Genomic DNA, 24,610 nt, shown 5'->3' on the forward strand with positions numbered 1-24,610 from the left:
AAGCACTTTCGACGACAAAACTAATGGTACTCATTTCACTTAACTGATTAACTAATATCGTTGGCCACAATTTTAAGGCAATAGTCCATGGTGAGAAATACTTCAGAGACGAGGGGGTAACCTGTAATGTCAAATGTTTTCGTCATTCTTTCCTCATAAACAAACAAATCTCTCTCCAGTCATTTTCTCTGAAATCTCCACCTGGATTTTCGTCACCAATATATTATCACCACAGTTGACAGTCAAAATTGGCATCGACCGGTCTGTTCGAGCGGTCTGACCGGTAGGGCGCTGTAGCCTGCCCGGCAGGAGACCGACCGGTCTGATCAGTCCAAGCAGAGTCCGAGTACAACTAGAGATTTTTATAGATTTAGATCTTGTAATAGGATTTCTTGCGGGACAAGTCCACCCACCCTATAAATATAAAAGGGCCACGGCCGATTGAGACATCCAATCGATCAAAAAAAACACATCAATATATTACTTTTCTTTATGTTTATTGTTTCTATTTTTATCTCCAAATCCTAGCTCTTTCCAACTCTTTTCTGTTGTTCTTCCTTCGTCTCCGCGACGTCTGAAGGCGTTCTAGGTGGCCTGCCGATTCTAGAACAACCCTACGCGTGCTTGCCCTGACGGGGTCCCTCCCGGGCGAGCGTTTGTCGGATTTCGCCGTTCTGCACCGGCGAACCGGACCCCGACCGGTCTGAGCATCGGCACTGCAATTGTGCCGTCGCTCACCGCGCGATCAAGCGCATTCGTGTGTTGGCCCTAGATTGGCGCCAACATATTTTGGCGACTCCGCTGGGGAAGAAGATCTTGGTTATTTAAAACCGATCTAATCTATTTCATCTACTATCATGGTGAAGCTGTCGAATACTGATGAGATCGATCCCGATAACATCAGCAGACCGTCTGTTGATGAATTGCCGCCCGAGGATCGTCAATCTTATGAAGCCTTCATAAAGGAGTGTGAAGAGGAGAACAAGCGGCACAAGGAAAAAGAATTTGAAGAAAAGCGTCGGTGGTTTTTGTCTCACTTTTCCAAGAATCGGAAGGGTGATATCTTTAAGGACGAGGAGGTGGTCATTCTTTCGGATGAAGATGAGCAAGCCAAATCAAGTGCTACTGTAAGTGCTACAACACCGCCTACTTTAGAGCAAATTACTCAATTGGTGGTTAATGGTCAAGAAAAAATACTTGCTACTGTTCAAGACATGATTGATAAATTATTAGGCAAGCAACCTTTGATTGATGATAGTGGTACTCCTAGACCTAATATTGATGGCACTTTCTATCATAATACTATGCATCTTGAATCATCGGCAGCACATGCACCCCAATATGGCATGCCAATGAATTTTTATGGTCAGAGAACTCCAGAACAGTATCACGCGCATGGAGCGGTCAGACCGGTCTCGCAGACCGGTCAGACCGGTCATGGAGGACCGGTTCCAACCGGTCCGATCGGTTCTGGAGCTTTAGTTGCATATCCATCGTCTCTTGAACCAATTACTAGTGTACCTTATGTTTCGGCTGGCTTTAGCCGAATGAATAATTCGTACACTATGACTCCTTAGGGTCTCCTTAGGGTTCATGTTATTCATATGGTACAATACCAAATAATGGACATTTGCAGCAAATACCATATACACAGCCGAATCATATACCGCATGTGCTGAATAGCTCTAATACCAATGTTCAAAGGCCAAATAATTCTTATTTTAATCAAATACTTGAGAAGCATTAGAAAGATTTGGCTGTTATGTTTAAAGAAATTTTCGGCGTAGAATTGAAGGATAAAACTCTAGTCTGTCAAAAGCCTTATCCTGAGAGTTTTGATTCTATTCCATATCCTCAGAATTTTAGAGTACCAGAATTTATTAAATTCACTGGGGAGGATAGTAGGACTACATGGGAGCATGTTAGTCAGTTTAATGCACAAATGGGAATTTATGAGAGTCTTGATCATTTGAAAATTAGAATGTTCCATTTGTTTTTATCTGGCACTACTTTTTCATGGTTTTCGACATTAGCTCCTAATTCTGTGCAAACTTGGTCTCAATTAGAGCGTAAATTTCATGATCATTTTTATAATGGTGAAAATGAGTTGAGGCTATGTCATTTAACATCGGTTAAGCAAAAGCATGGTGAGTCTGTTGATGAATTTATTAGAAAATTTAGAGATACAAAAAACCGATGTTATAGGTTGGTTATTTTTAAAAAGGATCTTGCCGAATTAACTCTTAATGGTTTGAGATCTCATATTAAAGAAAAATTAGAAGGATATGAATTTCTAACCGTTAATCAAGTGTTGCGAAGGGCTTTGGCTCAACAAAGCCGAAATAAAGATGCAAAATTTAAACCCGATCGTCTTAGTATGCATATGCTACAAGGAAAATCTTCAGACGATGAGGGTAATGAAGTATATGCTGCTGAATTTGTATGGTCATCTAGTGATAAGCCCAGCACTTGTACTTCTTTAAAGCCGATTTCTAAAAATCGGCAAGATGAGATTAAATTTACTTTTGATGTGACAAAGTGTGATAAAATTTTTGATGAATTGACAAAGCTTGGGAAAATTAAGTTCTCTCACACTATTCTATCAACGGAGGAATTGAAGCAGCGTGCATATTGTAAGTTACACAAAACTTTTTCTCATGCCACTAATGATTACAATGTTCTTCGTAGACAAATACAATTGGCTATAAATGAAGGACGATTGGTTGTTCCTGCGATGCAAATTGATCAAAATCCTTTTCCCGTTCATACACTTGAGTTGTCAGATCCAAAAGTATTGATTCGGTCGCATCAAGCCGAATCGACTAAAGGGAAAAATGTGGTTGTTGGTGAGAAAAGGCATGAGAAAAAGGTGCTGCAGAGCAAGACTCCTCGAGTTGCAACAGAGGCTTCAACGCTTGGGGGGGCAGGACAAGGAAAAAGGGGCCAATAGCGAGTCGACCGGTCTGATCGGTTCAAAAGGCGGTCTGACCGGTCCGACCGGTCTGACCGGTTCTAGAACCGATCTGACCAGTACGCCCAGTAAGTCTGGGAATTCCTCCGAAAGCAAGACAAGGCCGAGTTTTAAGGAACTCTTGGCCAAATATGAGAAGGAGGGAACTGCTCAGAAGAGGCGATCAAGTAAAGTCAAAGATATGAAATCCTCAACGAAACATCAGGAGCAATCGGATTCTCATCCAAGACAAGTTGATACGCCATCCAATGAACCGGTTACTCCATGGTATGGCTGGTTTCCATACTCTTATTTGCCTATGGATTATAGTAGAATTTATATGCAATCATATTATATTCAATATCATTCTATGTATCCAAATTATGCTTTACCACAAAGACCGGTTGTTTCTAGCAACGATCTGGTCAAACAGGATATTGATTGCAAACGGATGAGAAAGGCTCAAAGTGAGACTCAAAATATTTACAGACGAAGTGGTGTCCTTCAGGCTTGTCTCATACCCAGAAGAGAAGGTTGCAGCGTATGCGCAAGAAGGAGACAATGGAGCAACAAGTAGAGGTCGAGCCAAAGACATCAACAATTATGAAGAAGGTATGGCGGCCGAAACAAGTTGCTTCAACATCAACTTAAGCAAGATATGGCCGATAATTATTTATCACCCTTAGCACAAAAAATAGACGATGTGATGTTAATCATCGTCCTTAGACAATTTTGGCACAGAAGAATATTTTTTGGCAAGCAAACTTTACCAAAAAAACAGAGGGGCATATGTTGACAGCCAAAATTGGCATCGACCGGTCTGACCGGTCTGTCCGAGCGGTCTGACCGGTAAGGCGCTGTAGCCTGCCCGGCAGGAGACTGACCGGTCCAAGAAGAGTCCGAGTACAACTAGAGATTTTCGTAGATTTAGATCTTATAATATGATTTTTTGCGGGACATGTCCATCCACCCTATAAATATAAAGGGCCACGGCCGATTGAGACATTCAATCGATCAAAAAAACACATCAATACATTACTTTTCTTTATGTTTATTGTTTCTATTTTTATCTCTAAATTCTAGCTCCTTCTAATATTTTTCTGTTGTTCTTCCTTCGTCTCCGCGACGTCTGAAGGCGTTATAGGTGGCCTGCCGATTCTAGAACAACTCTACGCGCGCTTGCCCTGACGGGGTCCCTCCCGGGCAAGCGTTTGTCGAATTTCGCCGTTCTGCACCGGCGAACCGGTCTGACCGGTTACCCTAACCGGTCTGAGCATCGGCGCTATAATTGTGCCGTCGCTCACCGCGCGATCAAACGCATTCGTGTGTTAGTACTAGATTGGCGCCAACAGATATATAGATAAACGTACCAAGATCTAAATCATGGCAAAGGGACGAAAGAACGGATTAGGTCAAGATCCTCTTGGACGCATCAACCGCTTTTTAACACGATCATAGCACCCCATCACGCAGATCAAGCAGCCTAGCTGTAAAATATGGCCGGCAGCAAAGCTAAAGTTGCGGCTCTCATCGATCGATTGCCCAATCGAGAAAAGCATCCGGCTGCCGTCAGTTGTTGTGGAACCTTTGGAACCAGCATCCCCAAAAGCTAGCGGCTCGCCAATCCGACCAATCAAATCGCTGCTACCCCATTCGTGTGCTCGACTGATCGGCTCCGACGGGCGACGGTGTGATCCGCGTGCCCTTGCGGCCTGGCGATGGCAGATTGGCAAGCTCCCCGTGTAGCGTACCCTTGAGGCCTGGCGGTGGCAGATTTTGGTAAGCTCCCCGTGCAGACCCTTGCCATGGAACCTCCAAAAAGAAGAGGGAAGACCACCAATCATGTCGGGGTGTCTTGCTCTTGAAGTAGCTGCTATGGAATGCTTTGCCCCTAATGTATGGCTTTTTAGCAATCGAATTGCTCATGTTTAATTTCTATCCGCTCAGCACAAACTTGGTTGTGGTGCTTGCTTTGTTTGGTCATTCTGTGGACTGGTGGTTGGTTGTAATAATGAACAGCTACACGTATCTATCGATACAGAAGTTGGAGTATTAATATATATTCCCATATCTAAAAAAATGGAGCCTTTAGTGCTCGGCGGGGCCGTCTTCAGGAATTCGAGACCCTAGGGCGAAATGCAAAACGAGACCCTAAAATATATAAAAATAATATGTCAAATATAATTAATATATTTTTTCATGCAATTAAAAAAAATAAATAAAAGTAAATCAAATTTAAACCACACTTCATAACTAATCATCAACAAAGAAAAAGAAGAGATTGAAAAATGAAAACACCAAATCTGCTATGGAGTGGAACGTGGTGTCCCAAGACCGCAGGGCGTTAGGCACTGTTGTAGTGTTGTTGGCTTGTTGTCTTGTTGATCGGTCTTTGTTGGCTTGTTGGCTTGTTGGTTGGTCTTCCCAAGGGCTAGCACCTAGCGGGCAGCTGGCAGGCTCCCAGCGGCCGCGACAATCGCGGTCGGCGGATGCAGGATGCACGCGCGCAGGCGCGCAGCCTAGCCCTAGCTAGTAGAGACATCGATCCGATGATGATTTGTATTCTATTTTCGCCGATGATGATTCACTCGTCAGAGTAGAGTGCGCAGCTGCTGCGCCTTGGCCCAACTGCTTGAAGGCGCCTTGGCCCAACTACTTGGGCCCCCTCCGTTTGGGGTGGGGGCTGTGCCGTCGCCCAGCTGGCCCGTGGCCATCGACGGGCCTGCTGCTCGGCGCTTTCTGGGTATCAGCATAGTGGTAGATTGGTAGCTTGATCATGTCCGCATTCAGACAAGGAACTGAGGCGCAGCCATTGTGGGGCTGGACCCCGACCCTCTCTCTCACCCGTCGGCCGTCACCGAGCATGTTCTGCTCCCTCCGCCAGCAGTTACCACTTAGCTGTTGCTGACGGAGCGGTCGAGCCTCATCTAAGATCACGCCTGTTAAGCTTCTCCTACGCAGATTCTATTGTGATACTTCTGAAAGACTCGCACGTTGGATTTGCCGATACGACACCATTAGGTTGTTCGAATAAGATGTGAGCCAGGTGGTCAGTAACGTCACCGCTCGACATCGACGTGAAGGAAAACCTCTTGATCGTCCAGCCATGTCGCTGGCCAGATGCAGGCTGATACGTCATCAAGTGACATGTAAAATGTTGACAGACAGGGCTACGGAGGAAGACGCGCTGTGATTGGCCATGGTCATGTCGCGGCCGAGCTTAATTGGCGAGGGGCGCGAGACACGTCTAGAGGCACGCAAGCAAGACGAGCTAGGCCGAGTATATTGGTGAGAAGACGTCAATAATATTATCACTCCGGCGCCCGAAAACGACGCCGACGGGGAATGCATCAGCCGCCGCTCCCCCCGGTGTGTTGCTCAACTCTCAATCGACAAGGACAAGACAAGCGTGGCAGTTCAAGCAAAACAACGGCAGAAACATACAGAGAAAAACGAAAATCTGCTAGCTGGCACAAGCCCTCAACCAATTGATCGCTGCAGCGTTAATGGTAGTGCTGCAGCAACCGCTCGGCCTCCCTTACGCCGCTCAGGTACGCGGCGTGCGTCGTCGAGTAGTACGTCCGGTGCGTCGCCTCGCCGGCGAACAGGACGCGCGGCGGCGGCGCGCGGCCGTCGGCGGCGGCCGGCCCGCGAGGCAGCGGCTCGGCCATCCGGTCGAGGTCCTCGCCGCTGGACCCGACGGCCACGTAGCTGTAGGACCCCAGGAACAGCGGGTCCGAGGCCCACCCGCTCCTCTTGACCCGCTTCACCCGCCACCGCGGCGGGCCCGGGAGGAACGAGTCCAGCGTGGCGTTGACCCCGCGCACTACCTCGTCGTCCGGCAGCGACTCGAGGTGCGCGGCCTCCCGCCCGGCGAACCACGCCAGCGCCACGCGCGAGCCCGCGTGGACGGGGCAGATCGACTCGGTGCCGCGCATCCACCAGGGGATCTGGGACACGTGTCCCCGGAACGCCATGTGCAGAAACGGGAACTCCGGCGGCTGGCCGCCGCCGCCCTCCGGTTCCGGCGCCTCGGCGGCAGGCTCCACCTCCATGAACAGCTTGTTCACGACGCCGAAGCCGAGGCGCGCGACGGCCTCCCGCTTGAACTGCGGGAGCGGCGGGTCGAAGGCGATGGCGCCCGCGGCGGAGGCGTCCTTGCCGCCGAGGCTGGCCTTCAGGACACCCAGCGAGACCGTGAGGATCACGTGGTCGGCGGCGATCACCGGCGCGCCGTCCGCGAAGTGCAAGCGCACGGGAGCCTCGCTCCAGTCGAGCCGGTGGAGGCGGAGGCCGAAGCGGACGGTTCCCGGCGGTAGCGCGGCGACGAGGTGGTCGACGACGCGGGAGTACCCGCTGGGGATGGTGACGTGCTCGCCGGGGAAGTCCCGGTACTCCCCCTCGGCGGCGAGGTCGAGGGCGCTGAGGTCGTCGGCGGAGGTGTCCGTCCGCTCCCGGTTGATGTGCATGGCGAGCAGCGCCTCCTCGATCTCCTCCAGCTCCTTATTCGCTTCGCCCGCGGTTGCTCCCGCAGGAGTCGGGCGCACCGCCTGGTACGCGCGGAGGCCGCGCCGCAGGTACTCCTCGACGCCCCCACCGGCGCCGGCATCGCCGGCGCGCGCGGCCTCCATCATGCCCCTGTACAGCTCCTCGACAGGCCCGGCCACCCGGTCCGCGTCGACGACGTCGCCGCCCTCGGCGACCGTGAGCACGCGGTCGGGGAACCCATCCATGCGCTCGAACGGGAGCACGCTGGCGGCATCCCCGCCGCCGCCGTCCTTCCCGCCGCAGCCGAGGCCGCCGAGCGCGCCGGCGTCGCGCGCGAGCGCGTGCACGGGGCTCCCGTCGACGCCCTGCACCCACGTGGCGCCCATCTCGACGCGGTGGCCCGCGAACTCGGCCGTGAGCACCCGCCCGCCCGCGCGGGCGCCGGCCTCCACGACCGCCACCTCGAACCGGTCCGCGCCCGCGGCGCACAGCCGGCACGCAGCCGCGAGCCCGGCCACGCCCGCGCCCACTACGACGACCCTCGGTTTCTTGGCCACCATCGATCCTCCGTCCTCGCTGGCACTAGCAGCTCTCGTTCGTTCTCGGTTCTCGCCTGGCGGCCGGGCCCGTGCCTCACGCCTTCCTCCCAAGACGTTATAACGAGGAGCCGGCGAGCAGAGCGAGCACCGCAGGGTGCACGCACGACACGACACGGGGCCACGGCCCAGGGCAAGTCTTCCCACGCTTGATACCATGGGGCCTCGCTGTCCGGGCAGGACTCCGGCTGCCACTTTTCCCTGCGCCACCCTCGGCCCCGGTCGATGGTGCTGCGCGAGCGTGCATGTGCCGGCCAAGGAAGCGCGCGGCCGGTGGTTTTCAATTCCGGTCGTTTGGCTCGGTCTCGATGTGATCCTGCGCGCTATTCATGGCTCTGCGCCACACAGCTGAGATTGAATCTGTGTCGTCTGGCCAGGTGAAGATGAGATTTGGGTGCAAACTCGTTGTAATTTTATTGTTTTGATGAGTAGTGAAATTCAGCTGGCGCATTGTGGAAAAATCTTTCATCGATATGGGTGAAACTGATGCCAGTTCTGCTGAAAGACAAGGACAAAGAAAACATCTTTTCAAAAAAAGAACAAAGAAAACAATTCAGGAATAACGAATCCTATGCCACATCCGGATGCTGTTTGAGGCATCGCCCTGGCATCAAAGGATCGGACGGACGACCTTGTCGTTTGAGAAGCTTACAAAGCGTGTATCTGTTGGAGGGATGCCGCCGGGTCTCGTATCTCTGGCTTTCTTAAAATGAGCCGCTCCAAACTCTATGCTTACCCCGCTAGTCTGCTACAAGTTGGTTTTACTGTATGCCAGATAGACTGTCGTGGTGTGACAAATCACAGCCGGGTGGCGGAATGCACCCGCCTAAACCCAGAGAGTGAGTACTCGGAGGTTAGCTAGCGATTAGTTCGATCTCGCTCAAGAACACGATGAACACAGCCGGCTTAGAGTGGTTCGGGCCGCCGGAGCGTAATACCCTACGTCCACTGTGTGTTGTATTGCTTGAGTCTGGAAGAGCTTGGAGCTGAGTCCAGCGCGAGTCTGAGTGTGCTCTCGAGAGCCTGTCCTGTACAGCGAGCGCATCCCTTTTATATCTCAAGGGAGGCGCGTACATGGCCGTTGGGTCCCCGACAGGTGGGCCAATAATGTAGTACAAGATAACGTACTGTTTATACATTATGGCTTTGCAGGCGGGAGAGATCTCACTTCTGGATTTCCTTCCCTGCTCCTGGAATCCCCCGTTCAGTCTGTCCAGACGCTGTCTTGTCAAAACGGCACCTGGCGTAGCTTGCGGCGTCGCCTGCCACGTAGCTGAACGGGTCGTGTAGCTTGCGGCGTAGGCGGCATGATGGAAAAGCGTCGTGCCGTCGTATCCAATTAATGCGGCAGACGGGCTCTGCGCGGGTGCGGTGTAGGCGGCCTCACTGTGTACCTCGGTAATACGCGGTCTACAGTGAGGACTGACAAGGCCTGCCCCGCGTGCCGCGGCGGCAGAGCACGCCTCAACCACCCGCATTGAATGCGGTGGGGGGCGAGTCTTCCGGTGGAAGACTCGTGCCCACGCCCGCGCCTGCGGGACACGTGGCGGCTCCGGACCCCCCCCCGGCGGTATGTTGGGTCTACGCGCGTGAGAGGAAGGATGGACGCGGGAGGTCCCGGACGGACGCGGGAGGTCCTGGACCCCTATGGGGGGTCCGGGGCCTCGGCTGTCGGCTCGGAGCTTCCCCTCCTCGGGGACACATGGCGTCTCCGGACCCGTCCCCGAGCGGGGAGCGGGTCCGGGGCCGTTGGCCCGATGAGGTAAGGGCCTGACCCATGGGGCCCGGCTGCTCCGCCCTTTACCGCGTAATTACGGATGACTACGCGAGCCTTGGCTTACTGCAGTAGAAGTGGGTATCCCTGCTACAGGGTACCGACAGTGGCCCCCGGGCCCACCTTGGGGAGGTACGAACTCGCAGATGGGGCCCCTACTGCGACTTGGCTCTGCATAACTTGAAGCCTCTTACTGCAGGGGTCTTGACCAGCTTTGACCATCCATTGGGTTGTTGCTGCCTCATCACATCGGCTTACTGACTCGTGGCCCCCACGCACAGTGGTTCCCCTAGTCACGCGCGCGATGCTCGGCATTGTTGCGGCCGGAGTTAACGGGATATTTACCACCGGCGCAGTTCCTGAAAAGCTTGGTCATGCCAGCGCTTAATGCGCGCACGTCAGCTCAGCTTCCGCATCACTTCGCGCGCGGGCGACGGTTCAGATCCCGCCTTTTCACACCTTTGCTTGTTACCCGCCCTCCCTGACAGGCGGGCCTGGGCCCCCTTTGTCATGGACTGGGCGGTTAACACCAGGTGCGGGCGTCGCCTGGGTTCCAGCGACGGTTCCGGGGCGCGCCGGTTGGGTTAGGCTTCATAAAGGGACGAACCGCATACCGCGGTTACTTTCCCGCATTCGCCTTCTTCCTCCCAACCTTTGCACCCCTTTGCCTTCGAGCTTCCTCGCCCCTTGCTCCCTCGCGTAGATTGCTCCTCACCTCCATAGCGAGATGGCATCCCTTGGTCATCCCCGCCGTTTCCAGACTGAGGAGGAGATGAACACTGTGCGCCGCCTGCTCGGGTGGAGTGCACATGAGACTGCTTGGGGGATTCGAGCAGGCTCGCTTCCCCTCGGCAACCTGCGCGCCCGTTTGTGCTGTTCATCTCGCTCATCTCCACCGGCTTGGGGCTGCCGATTTCCTCATTCTTCCTACTACTGCTGGAAGACTTCGGCCTCCAGCTTTAGCACCTCACGCCGCACTCCATCCTCCTGATGGCCATCTTCGTGCACCTGTGCGAGATGTTCGTGGGGGTGCGGCCCTGCGTCATCCTCTTCTACCACTTCTTCGTCCTGGTGAAGTCCGGGAAGGTCAAAGACGAAGTGGGGGCGTACTACTTCCAGTCGAGAAGCGACCTGCGGACGCCGTACATCCCCGGACTCGTCGGCGGGGAGTGGGAGGAGTGGCGCAGGGAGTGGGTGATCGCCACCACCGAAGCCAACGAGCGTCTGGACATGCCGACCGGAGGGCCCGCCTCCGACCGCCTGTCCTGGAGGGCCAAGCCGTCCCTGCCGTCGGATTTCGACCCCATGCTGGGCAAGATTCAGTTGCTGGCGGAGAGCGGCCTCACCTCGCTGCACGTGCTCGGGGACTTCCTGAAGCGCCGGATCGCTCCCCTGAAGCAGCAGCCGCGCCCTGCTTGGAGCTTCACCGGCCTCAACGACTGCAGTAGGACCCACCGCGAAGAGGGGAGCGACCTGACCCAGGAAGCCTTGGAGGTCCTGGTGCGGGCGGTGACGGGGGAGGTCTTCGTCCCGGAGCACCTGATCCTTCCCCAGGGCGTTGTCCCCCTCTGCGAGGACTCGCGCCTGAGGACCGCGGTGCTGGCGACCCTGCCGACTCTCGACGACGGTGGGCTGGCCGCACGCCAGACCGGAGGTGACCCGGACTGTGGGCTCCGCATCCCTGGTGCGTCCGGGGATCAAGCCAAGCTGAGCGCCGCGGGGTCCGGCCCCACTGCCAAGGGCAAGCAGGCCGTGGCCGGCGGCGCCGCCACGAGCGGTCCCAGCCAGGCCCGGAGCAGCTCCGGCGCGTCGTCGGGAGAAGTAGGCCGGCGCAGGCTACACAGGGGTGACGGGACCCCAGTCTCGGAGTCCGCCGCGAAGCGTCAGAGGACCGCAGCGGGCGCGGGCTAGGGTAGCTCCCGGGCCTCCGGCCCTCGCGGGTCCTCCGGGGGGACCACGCCGCCACCATCCCTGCCGAGAGATAGCTCCCTCCGGCAGCAGCAGCAGCAGCAGCGGCAGCCACGGGAGCAGAAGCAGCAGCAGCAACAGCAGGAGGCAGCCTCGGGTTGCGCTTCCGTCGCCGCCACGGGAGTAGCAGCAGCAGCAGAAGCAGTCGTCGAGCCTCCGTGGTCGATGGAGACCCGACGCTTCAGGGTTAGTGTTATTCAATTCACTCCCCTTATTCTTGGTGCTCCGTTTTTTACTGAAGGCTTTTTCTCTTTGTTGCCAGGGCCCCTCACCCAAACAGCTCCTCCACCATCGCTGGCTCGTCGGCTGGTGCCCAGGTGACCGGGGCCTCGGCGGCGACAGTGGGAGCGACGTCGGGTGCGGGAAGCTCGAGTGCAGCGACCTCTGCTAACCCGGTGGCGCGCGATGCGGCGGCGGCTGGTACGCCATCATCAGGCTCAGCAACGCCCGACGCGGCGGTGGCGGATGCGTCTGTGCCGGACGCGGCCGCATCCGACGCGGCGGCAGCTGATGCGCCTGTGTCGGGCGCAACCACACCCGATGTGGTGGCGGCGGATGCGCCAGAGCCGGACGCAGCCGCACCCGACGCGGCGGCGGCGGATGCGCCAGTGCTGGGCGTAGCCGCACCCGACGCGATGGTCCTCGAGACCCCGGCTACGGCGACAGTTGCGCTGACACCGGATTTGGCGGCGGCGAGCGCGGCTGCGACAAGTGCTGCAGCGACGAGCACAACGGCAACCGAGGTCCCGAGGCCTGCGCAGGAAGTTCCTACCTCCATCCCCGATCCTGTAGCAGAGGAGGAGCTGGAGGTGGTCTTTGGCATGCAGCTCCTGCAGGGTCCCCCGGAGGAGGAAACGACTCCCCTCCCCCTGGTGCTGGTCCAGGTCCGGCAGTCGATAGTGGAGGCAACCTCTTCCGCCGAGGCGGCCTTCCGGTGGGAGTGGGCTGCCTTGGAGAGCGAACATCAGCGCCTCTCCGACTGGCACACCCGCCTGGAGGCGCACACGAAGGCTGAAGCCTCCCATGCTGTGGAAGCTCGGTCAAAACTCAAGGCCGACCAAGAGGCCTACCGAGCCAATCTTCGGAAGGTGTTCGACCGAGAGTTCGCAGTAGCGAGCCGGGAAACAACCCTGGTGCAGCGGGAGGAGACTTTTGCATAGGAGGTGGCCAGCCTCGCGGCTCAGCGGTCCGAACTTGAGACTCGCCTCGCAGCCCAGCGGTCTGAGCTTGAGACTCGCAGCCAGGGTCTCGAGGTCCGGAAGAAGAGCTCGACAATCTCTCTGCCACTCTGCAAGGATAGCGCAAGCAGTTGCAGGAGAGGGCTAGCAAGCTAGCTGTTGCCGAGTCGGAGCTGGAGGGGGATAGGAAGTCCCTCGATAAGCGGGAATCCCACGCCGCCAACATGGAGAAGCAGCTTGAGCACCAGCGTGACTCCCTCAAGAAGCTGAAGGAGTGGGCGGAGAAGAGGAAGGCTGAGCTCGAGGAGAGGTCCCGCGAGGTGGAGGCGGCCAAGGCAGCTCTGGACACCCGGGTGCAGGAGGCGGTCCAGGAGGCGGTCCGGAAGCTGCAGGAGGAGCAGCGCATGGGGGCCCAGCGAATCACCGACTGGGCGAGCGAAGCGAGCTTAGCGCTGGTGCCACTTGGAATGAACCCAATCCAAGTGGCGGAGCCGCCAGCTTCGATTGCTGACGCCCTCCCAGTGCTAATCTCCGCTTCGGATAGGCTCCGGCATCTGGAGCCGGTCCTTGCTGGCCAGCTTGAAGCCGAGGGCTGGGAGCTGATCCAGATAGTGGCGGAGCACATCTTGACCTGCCTTCGGAGCCACGATCTGGCCATCTCGCTAGCCCATGTGGTCGATGGCCCTGTGGCGGAGACGGAGGCCACCGCTCGGGACAGCGTGCGGGAGGTCGTCGACTTCGTGGCCGCCTACTTCAAGCGGGAGCCTGCAGACTCCTGAGCTGCACATTGTACCCCCTTTTTTGCGTTATGTAACAAACATTGTACCAGTTGAAATTTTAATAAAGGAAAATTTTCAACTTAGCTGTTTGTTAGTTGCTGTGGTTGCGGTATGCAGCACCCCGGCGCCCTGGCCCCTTGGCGGATAGGTTCAGTTATCAGGACCTATCGGCCACCCAAGCCGTAGAAGACACTCCGGAGTCCGGACCCCCATATGAGGTTGGGCAAGCGTCCTTGGGCATAGGTGTAGCATAGATTGCAAGCCGAGTGAGCGCCTTATTCCCTGTGTAGCAGAAAGAACTACATAGAGGAGAATCAACTCGCTTATATGGTAGTAATGATAATGTAGCTTAGCTGTTTGACGCATGCAGAATTGATTCGTGATGTCTGGCTGAAAGCGGACACCCTGGCCCCCTGGGAGACATGCTCAGTTGTTTTGAGTCTGTCTACCACCGAGACTAGATCTCGATCTGAATGAAGCCTTAAAGCGGATGCCGGGACCCCCTGGTAGGTAGGCTCAATGGTTTGAGGCTAGCTACCACCAGTCAAGGCTCAACCTGCGTACCACTCAAAGTCACAGCTTAGTAGCAGACTCGCGGGACCTATTGTGGACCGGCCCCAGGCTAGTACGAGGTCCGGAGCTCTAGATGCACAGGTCCAGGCAGTTCAGTGCTTGTTACAGAGTGGTGGAGTGTGTAGACTTAGGGTGCGGAACCAGGCTAAGGCGCTACACAGGGCTCCGTACCACTCCAGGAAACAACACGACTTTATCGGACCTGGCTCCGACGTTCCAGACCCTTCCTAGCAATGGGTGAGGTCATTCTGTCGTACTTGATCCTTTGAGATATGGAGAGATATGGAGCTGGACCAGCCGTGTAGGACTTAGGAAGTCAACCCTTGAGCTTAGAACGAGGTCCGGGCCCCTAATTACCCAGCTCCGAGTACTAGAGTACTCGTTACAGGGTGGTGGAGTGTGTAGGCTTTGGGTACGGAACCGGCTAAGCGGCTACACAAGACCCCGGACCACCCCAGGAAACAAGTACCCCCTCTCCAGAGCAGGTCCCTAGGGGTCCAGACCCCTCTCCCAGCAGCAAGAGGGTCCGGACCTGTACGGTAGTCCAACGACTCAATTCAGATCTTAGTTGTAGCGACCAGAGTGAAAGTCCGCGCGGGGGTTAGAAAAGTAAAATCTCGAGAATCGAAATGCGAAATAAAATCTTGACACAAAGACAGAACTGGGGCAAATATTTCCTTTGCAACTTGATATACATGGCTTGCGCGATGAATGCCAGAGGCCGGGTTTACGAGGGCGGACCTCTACCTCTCCGGGCCGCGCGTTAATTCTAGCCGACGGTGTGATGGATGCCAGAGGTCGGGTTTATGAGGGCGGACCCCAACCGCTCTGGGCCGCACGCTGATTCTATCTTATTACAAAGAAAAAATTTATTTCTTCACTCCGCCTAAGTGTAAAACTTACGCAGATGCTCTATGTTCCATGGGTTGGGCAGCGGCACTTCATCTTATGTGGCAAGGCGAACGCATCCGGGCTGGCATACTTCTGTAACCTTGAAGGGCCCCTCCCAGCTGGGGGAGAGTTTGGGGAGCCCTGCTCGATTCAGGATCCGTCTCAGGACGAGGTCGCCAGCCCAGAGCTCCCAACTGTGCACGAACCGTTGATAATAGCGCCTGAGCGCCTGGTTGTAACGTGCATTTCGGATTGTTGCTTGCCACCTTCGTTCGTCAACGAAGTCCACATCGCTGCACCGCAGTTGTTCCTGCATGGATTCGTCAAAGGCCTGGACCCGTGGTGAGCCCAGGTGAATTTCTGGGGGAAGGCATGCTTCAGCCCCGTAGACCAGGAAGAATGGAGTCTCCCTGGTGGCCCGGTTGGGTGTAGTCCGGTTGCCCCATAGCACGCACGGAAGCTCATCGATCCATTTGGCACCATGCTTCTTCAGGTAGTTGTAGGTGCGAGTCTTGAGTCCCTGAGTATCTCTGCATTCTCTCTCTCAACCTATCCATTGATGCGGGGATGTGCCACGGACGCAAAGCATAGCTGGATGCCGATGTCCTCGCAGTACTCTTGGAAGAGTCTGCTCTTGAATTGGGTCCCGTTGTCCGCGATGATGCGGTTTGGGATGCCAAATCTGCACACAATGGACTTGAGGAATGCGACTGCTGACTTTTTGGTGATATTCACCACAGGGGTAACCTCCGGCCACTTTGTGAACTTGTCGATGGCGACGTAGAGGAACCGGTTCCCGCCGACGGCCCGGGGGAATGGCCCCAGGATATCCACGCCCCATACGGCGAATGGCCATGAGGGCGGGATCATTTGCAGAGCTTGAGCCGGTGTGTGTATTTGCTTTGCATGGAACTAGCATGCTTTGCAGGACTTTACCAGCTCAGCCGCATCCTAGAGTGCTGTCGGCCAGAAGAAGCCATGCCGAAATGCCTTGCCAACAAGCGTGCGAGATGAGGAATGACTTCCACACTCGCCTCCATGGATCTCCGCGAGTAGCTCGCGGCCCTCTTCCCGGGAAATGCACCGCATGAGGATACCATTGGCGCCACGGTCGTAGAGATCCCCTTCTACCACTGCGTAGCGTTTAGCCAATCGTACTATACGCTCAGCGGACACATCGTCATCAGGAAGGATATTGTCTTTCAGGTAGTCCCGGATCTCGGAGATCCATGCATCGGGAGCTCCCTGAGGAGGTGGGAGTGGCTCCACGAGGTCTCCAGGATCCTGCTCACAACCCAAGGCGGGGCACCACAGGTGGAATGCCGCCGGGACCGCTAGCTTCGAGGTGCTAGCTTGATCCCCTTCACCCAGCTCGGGAGGCTAGGCGGTAGGTCTCAGCAACCGTCTTTCGAAGACGCCCTCGGGCACGGATGCCCAGGTAGATGCTATCGCGGAGAGATCATCTGCTGCTGAGTTGAGTTCGCGGGAAACATGTTGCAGCTCCAAGGCGTCGAAGTCCTTCTCGAGCTTCCTCACGTGGAAGAGGTATGCCGCGAGCTGGGGATTGTTGCAGCTGCAATCCCCTTGGACCTGCTTGTTGATTAGCTGAGAGTCCCCCTTCACCAGAAGCTGCCGGATCCCCAGTGACAGGGCTTGGGTCAGGCCAAAGATCAGAGCTTCGTACTCCGCCATGTTGTTGGTGGCCTTGAACTCAAGGTGCACCATGTACTTCAGCTGATCTCCGTTTGGGTCGATGAGGACCACACCAGCTCCAACCCACTTCTTGCGGACGGACCCGTCGAAGAAGAGTGTCCAGTGGGGCTCGGTGAAGACTGGTGTCCTGATTTCCGGCTCTGGGGCTCCGACGTCGAACTCCGGGCCCCCAGAATTGTTTGGGGAAGGAGTCCATTCCGCTATGAAATCAGCCAGGATCTGGCTCTTGACTGCATGGCGAGGCTGGAAGTCCAGTTGGAACTCAGCCAACTCTGCTGCTCACTTGGCGATGTTGCCCGTGGCGTTGGAGTTGTGCAGGATCTCTCTTAGTGGGTAAGAGGTCACTACGACAACTCGATGTGCCTAAAAGTAATGTTGCAGTTTCCTGGACGCAATAAGTATGACATAGATAAGCTTATGTGTCTCAAGATACCTGGCCTTTGCCTCGTGGAGGACTTCGCTGATGTAGTAGACTGGCTTTTGGATGGTCTGGACCCTGGTGACCGGGTCCGGCTCGCCCTTATCCACCACGTCAGGTCCTCGGGCCTCCAGTGGTTCTGGGTTCCCACTGGGACGAGGCTCCTCCGGACTCCCTTGTCCGGGGTCCGGACCTTCAGACAGAGGTGAGGCTGACGGGCCCCCGTGTCCGGGGTCTGGCTCATCCTTGGCCGGGGAGACCCTGGTGTCCCCTTGGCGAGCTTGCTCCGTCCTCTCGGCGACCAGCACCACGCTGACTGCAGACGCAGAAAGATACAAAAACAATGTCTCACGGGGCTCTGGAGCCACCAATACTGGCAGTGAGGTGAGATGCTGCTTCAGCTCCTGGAAGGCTTGCTCAGCCTCTTCGGTCCAAGAGAATGGACCGGACCTCCTCAATAGCTTGAAGAAGGGGAGGGCCCTCTTAGCCAGCCTCGATATGAAGCGGCTAAGGGCGGCGAGAGATCCAGTAAGCTTCTGGACGTCCTTGATGCGGCCAGGGGGCCTTATCGCTTCGATCGCTTTGATCTTGGCTGGGTTTGCCTCGATGCCTCGATGTGAGACCAGGAAACCCAGCAGCTTCCCTGCCGAAACACCGAAGATGCACTTCTCGGGATTTAGCTTCGTGCGGGTGGTGCGCAGCCGGTCGAAGACGAGGGACAGGTCCTCAACTAGTGTTGACCCTACCTTGGTCTTGACCACAATGCCATCAACATACACCTCAACAATATCTTTGACTAGATTACATAAAGTTTTGTTCATAGCTCGTACAAACGTGGGTAAGGCATTCCGTAGACCATATGACATGATAATATAGCAATAAAGCACATCTACTGTTACAAAAGCAGTATGCTTCCTATCCTCTCTAGACATATGAATCTGGTGGAAAACAGAGTATGCATCTAGGAAAGACAAAAGGTCACACCCGGAGGTGGAGTCCACGATCTGATCGATACGTGGAAGAGGATAGGGGTCTCTAGGACATGCCTTGTTGAGGCTGGTGTAGTCGATGCACATTCGAAGCTTCCCTTTGGCCTTCGGAACGACGACCGGGTTGGCCAACCACTCGGGGTGGTGGACCTCCTCGATGAAGCCAGTGTGTAGGAGCTTGTGGACTTCTTCTCGGATGAAGTTCTACCGCTCCACGGACTGCTTCCGAGGCTTCTGGCGCACCGGTGTGGCGTCGGGGTAGATTCTCAGATGGTGCTCGATCACTTCCCTGGGGATCCTAGACATCTGTGACGGTTCCCAGGCGAACACGTCCACATTTGCCCAGAGGAAAGCGATGAGCGCGTCTTCCTATTTCTTCTCCAGGTTCCCCGCGATGCGGGTGGTCCTGGAGGAGTCCGCTCCGATCTGGACCATCTTCACGGCAACATCATCTGGATCAGACGGCTGAACCTTAGGTGCCTTTGCGGGCGCCCTGGGTTGTGAGGTGGATGGGTCCCCCTCGGAACGTGCAGCCTCTGCCGCCAGAGCATGTAGCCTCTCAACTGCAGCGACGGTAGCGGTGCGGTCACCCCGCACGGTGAGGACACCGGCAGGGGAAGGCATCTTCAGGACCAAATACCCGTAATGGGCAATGGCCATGAAGCGGTAGAGAGCCGGCCGGCCAATGATGGCATTGAACGGGAGGTTCACCTCCGCTACATCGAACAGGACGCTCTCTGTGCGGAAGTTCTCCTCGGTCCCGAACGTGACCGGCAGAGTGATGCTCCCCAGAGGGAACACCGTATGTGGGCCCACTCCAGAGAATGGGCGAGAGGGAGTCAGCTTGGACTCCGGGATCTGCAGCTGTTTGAATGCTGCATAGCTGATGACGTTGAGGCCAGCTCCACCGTCGATCAGCACGTGATAGAGCATAACGTTGGATATGACAGGGGCTGTGACTAGAGGTAATACACCGGCCCCAGCCATATTCTCCGGGCAGTCGGATGGCCCGAAAGAGATGGTGGTGTTCATCCACCTTTGGTGCGCCGCCGCCTTCGGGACCCCCGGCTTCACAGAAAGGACCTCTCGGCGAAGGGTCTTCACGTCCCGCCGGGAGACAAGCTCCCCGCTTCCGCCGTACATAACGTACAGCTTCTTGCGGTGGTCGTCGTTGTCGGAGTCGGAGTTGTCGTCGTGGTACACGCCCTTCAGCTCTCGAGCGGGGGATTGGTACCCCAGCTCCTTCTCCCCAGCTGCAGCCCTGCTGTCGGAGGCCTTCTCCTTGCCAGGCCGCTGTCGAGGAGGACTGCTCACGCCGCCCACTGACCCGCTTCGCGAGCTTCTGGATCTCGCGGCAGTCAGCATCGCTGTGGCGAGCGGTGGGATGCACTGGGCATGAACCTCCGCTGCCACCTTGCGGGCGAGGGCGTTTGCCATGAGCATTCTGGCCCCCAGCCGCTGCCACAGCAGCTAGTGCCGCTGCTGCAATGGCTAGACCGCCAGGTTGTTGCTCCCCGCGACTCCGGTTCTTGTTCTTCTTCTTCTTGCCACCGCCCTGAGCGGTAGCTCCGGAGCCACCAGCTTTGGCGTCTCCGTCTTGGGGGGCTGAGTGCCATGCGCGGCCCTCAGCGGCCCTGGCACACTTGTCTGCCAGGGGGAAAAGCGTGGTAACGCTTTCCACCTTGTGCGTCGCCAGCTTCTCGAACATCTTCTCATCACGTACCCCCTGCCGGAAAGCAGTGATAATAGACGCGTCAGAGATACGAGGAATGGTACCCCGTACCTTGGTGAAGCGCGAGATGAATGCCCGGAGCGTCTCTCCAGGTTTCTGCCTCACGGCGTGGCGGTGAGCCTCCACACCATGCTGCTGGTATGCACTGGCGAAGTTCGTTGTGAACCTCGCACAGAGCTCCTCCCAGGACTGAATCGTCCCGGGAGTGAGGTTCATGAGCCAAGTCCGGGCTGGCCCGGTCAAGGCTACATGAAAGTAGCTCGCCATAACGGCAAGTCCGGACTGGCCCGGTCAAGGCTACATGAAAGTAGCTCGCCATAACGGCGCCGTTATCACCAGCTACTGTGATGGCGGTAACATACACCTGCAGGAATTCCGACGGGTTAGTGGTACCGTCGTACTTCTCCGGCAGGTGCGGGCGGAACTTGGATGGCCATGCCACTGCGCGGAGGTGCTCCGCCAGCGCAGCCCACCCCAGCCACCGGTGCGCCCGCCTGTATCCGGGCGTTCACCGGAGGCTTGGGTGCCATCACATCCAAGTCGGCGTTAAGGTTGCGGCCCTCAATGTTGAGACGGCGCTCTCGCGCCCTCTCCACAGAGATGCGGGCGTCCTCACCTGCACGCCTACGGTTGAGCTCCGCCCGCAGGTCTTTTGTTTGTGCACCCCTCACTGTGGGGGAGCGCACGGACGCCGACGCACCGCCTTGGCGCCGGTGGTATGGTACCACCGCATTGCCAGGCGGAGGTCGTTGCCCAGTCCTTGCGGAACTGGGTGAGGCCTGAGCCAGATGGAGGAGACGGTCGACATCGTCCCGCCACTGCCTCAGGGCGTCTGGCGAGGCAGCAGCAGCCGGGAGGTTGCGAAGCAACTCCCTAGCCGCCGCCAGCGCTCCGCCGCTCGCAGCTTGTGAGGGGGCCCTTGACGGGTGCCCTGACTCCTGCCGGCGAGCGGCGCGAGCCGCCGCCGACGGTGGCTGCTCCACAGGCACGGTTGCCCCTGGAGCAGGAGCGCGAGAGGCGTGTAGCGTGGAGGACGCCACACCCTCTGTCATCTCCACATCGTCCACCCGTACCATGGAGATGAGCAAGAGATGAACCAGAAACCAGATAAACTCCCCCTACCTGGCGCGCCAAATGTCGTGGTGTGGCAAACCACAACCGGGAGGCGGAATGCACCCGCCTAAGCCCAGAGGGTGAGTACTCGGGGGTTAGCTAGCGATTAGTTCGATCTCACTCAAGAACACGATGAACACAGCCGGTTTAGAGTGGTTCGGGCCGCCGGGGCGTAATACCCTACGTCCACTGTGTGTTGTATTGCTTGAGTCTGGAAGAGCTTGGAGCTGAGTCCAGCGCGAGTCTGAGTGTGCTCTCGAGAGCCTGTCCTGTACAGTGAGCGCCTCCCTTTTATATCTCAAGGGAAGCGCGTACATGGCTGTTGGGTCCCCGACAGGTGGGCCCAACAATGTAGTACAAGATTACGTACTGTTCATACATTATGACTTTGCAGGCGGGGGAGATCTAACTTTTGGATTTCCTTGCCTGCTCCTGGAATCCCCCGTTCAGCTTGTCCAGGCGATGTCTTGTCAAAACGGCACCTGGCGTAGCTTGCGGCGTCGCCTGCCACGTAGCTGAACGGGTCGTGTAGCTTGCGGCATAGGCGGCATGATGTTAAAGCGCTGTGCCGTCGTATCCAATTAATGCGGCAGACGGGCTCTGCGCAGGTGCGGCGTAGGCGGCCTCACTGTGTACCTCGGTAATACGCGGTCTACAGTGAGGACTGACAAGGCCTGCCCCGCGTGCCGCGGCGGCAGAGCACGCCTCTACCACCCGCATTGAATGCGGTGGGGGGCGAGTCTTCCAGTGGAAGACTCGTGCCCACGCCCGCGCCTGCGGGACACGTGGCGGCTCCGGACCCCCCGGCGGTATGTTGGTTCTACGCGCGTGAGGGGCCTAGATGGACGCGGGAGATCCCGGACGGACGCGGGAGGTCCCGGACCCCTATGGGGGTCCGAGGCCTCGGCTGTCGGCTCGGAGCTTCCCTTCCTCAGGGACACGTGGCGTCTCCAGACCCGTCCCCGAGCGGGGAGCGGGTCCGGGGCCGTTGGCCCGATGAGGTAAGGGCCTGACCCATGGGGCCCGGCTGCTCCGCCCTTTACCGTGTAGTTACGGATGACTACGCGAGCCTTGCCTTGCTGTAGTAGAAGTGGGTATCCCTGCTACAGGGAGCCTTGCCTTGCTGCAGTAGAAGTGGGTATCCCTGCTACAGGGTACCGACACAGACTAATGTTGATAAGTTTGTTTACATACAGACTTACATGCTAGTGCTATTGAATTTAGGCAACTTGGGAGTTCTCCATTGCTTATGGCTGCACAAGATAGGCATTGTTTATGCAGTGCTTTGAATCAAATCATGAATGAGACAAGTACTAGAAAGTGCTGCGTAGCCAAGTTATTGGACCAGTATGTAATTAACGTAGAGTAGATTATGTTAAGTTTTTTTAAATGCATGTGATGTTTTAGTACGCGAGCTACGAAATTTTTAGATATGTTTGTATTCAAATCTTTTTTTTTTACATAAAGACGTTTCAGTGTCCAAGTTATTGATAGGATGGATCGTACGTAAATATTTATGCGGATGAACGAATGTGAATTTGTGGTATATAATAAAGTTGTAGATTTTGAAATTCTGAGTAACTTTTATTTTAAACAATTTTGTATTTGATGCCGTTTTGGTGTTAAAATCGTAGGTACAATGGATCACATGTAAGTATTTGTACAAACCAAGTCCGAAAGTGTTTTGAATTAACATTTATGGCGATGAACGAATATGAAATTGTAGTTTATAATAAACCTGTAGATTTTGAAATTTTGAGCAAGTTTGATTTGCCGCCTCATGCCACTAATATTTTGGTGGCTTTTAACCACGTATTTAGGGTGGATTTGAGGCCACCAAATGTGCTGGGTTCAAGCCATTTGCTTTTAGCCTTGTAGGTAGAGGCGAGCACACCAGCTCTGCAGATGTATCTGCGTGAGGTTATGCTCAAGCTGCCCCCCACCGCCCCATGTGCTCACTGTGGGCCCCGTTGGAAAAGGAGACCTGGAGCCTTCGCACCCACCACCCATGTGCGGAGGCGGCCATGCTCCGACCAGGCCGCAGGGTGGACGCATGCCTGCGCCCCTCCCATGGCGCTCGTCGGCGGCTGGGGCGGCAGCGAGCGGGGGATGCGCTCGCGCCGTGCGCTCGCGCTGAGCCTCGCCGGGGGCCGCGCCCGCCGCGCCGGGCCAGAGGTCGGGCTGCGCAGGCAGCCAGATCCCTATTCTTTTTCTCTCTCCCTCTCTCCACGGGTTCGGCCGCGGCGGCGGTGGGCGCGTGGGCAAGGACGGCGATGACGAGCAGGCGGCGGTGGGCCATCTTCGCCGGCAGGATTGGGCACCCCTGCTCCCTCCATCCCCATCCCCTGCACGGCGGGCGGGCAGCCAGAGCGGGTCGGTGGGCCGCGTGGCGGCGGCCGGCGCGGCCGAGGGCTGCGCACACCGTCGTTGTGTCTTGCGCCCCTCCCCATTCTCTCTCTCCCCGGGCTCGGACGCGGAGGCCGTGGCCGCGAGGGCGAGGACAGCGAGGACGAGCAGGCGATGGTGGACCCTCTCTCTCCCCCCGGGCTCGGACGCGGCGGCGGTGGCCGCGAGGGCGAGGACGAGCAGGCGGCGGTGGGCTATCTCGCCGTCTGGAGGCCATCCCCTGCGCGACGGGCGGGCGGGCGGGCGGCCGAAGCGGAGCGCGGCAGTCGGAGCAGAGGCAGGAGCAGCGGCGCGCGGCGGGGCTCGGGCGGCGGTGGAGCACTGCGGCGGCGGAGGGCGTTGCCATGGCCGTTCGATGGCCCGATCCAACGGCCGTTCTTTTTTGGGTGACGTGGCGCGATGAGAAACCAGAGAATGAACCTAGGTTTCCATATAGAAGATTAGTTCAGCCAGTGTGCCAAGTTGACGAGCCTCAGTTGGCAAAGGTTATGGCCAAGCGTACTTGCGCATCCACATGCATGGTGGTGCAGGGGTTTCCACTCCTAATTCGGTGGATATCTCCTTTTTTTTGAAGAAGAAAAAAAGTATGGGCAGCTTGGTAGTTTTTCATGGATCGGGCAAAAATCTCGGGCCTTTGACTGGGCTGGGCCTTGTGCATTCAACCTTTTGGTGGACCTAGCCAAACATGGCATGGGTCACGGGCTCACGGCCCATGGGGACTCTTTGGTTCGGCGTTCCTCTTCCTCCTGCGCTTTGTGTGAATTTATCACCATAGCGCCCCTTAGGCTGTCTCCAACGCTATCCCGTAAACGTCCCCCTCCCCCTACATTCAGTGCACAGTGCACCCCCTCTCCCCTCCAACGGCGCCCCCAATCGCTCCCCCCACGAGCGGGGAGCTCGCTCCTCCCCCATGGGTGGGGGGCGTACGGGCTCCCCCCACCGCTCGCGCAGAGTTGGTGGCTGTTGGCGCGCGCGGGAAGAAGGACCAACTCCGTGGCAGGAAAAAGAGGAAAACTGAGGAGAACAATATGATCCTAGCCAT

At 56.8% G+C, this 24,610-nt stretch overlaps 1 protein-coding gene across 1 annotated transcript; it reads right to left on the reverse strand.

Moving 5' to 3' along the window:
- Positions 1-6,235: 6,235 nt before the first annotated feature.
- Positions 6,236-8,236, reverse strand: LOC120707806 (polyamine oxidase 1-like). Its single transcript, XM_039992822.1, has one exon. It carries the CDS (start codon positions 8,191-8,193, stop codon positions 6,454-6,456), a length of 1,740 nt encoding a protein of 579 aa, XP_039848756.1. The 5' UTR covers positions 8,194-8,236; the 3' UTR covers positions 6,236-6,453.
- Between the last annotated feature and the right edge of the window lie 16,374 nt (positions 8,237-24,610).

The sequence above is a fragment of the Panicum virgatum genome, chromosome 5K, assembly GCF_016808335.1.
Source record: "Panicum virgatum strain AP13 chromosome 5K, P.virgatum_v5, whole genome shotgun sequence".
NCBI lineage: Eukaryota > Viridiplantae > Streptophyta > Magnoliopsida > Poales > Poaceae > Panicum > Panicum virgatum.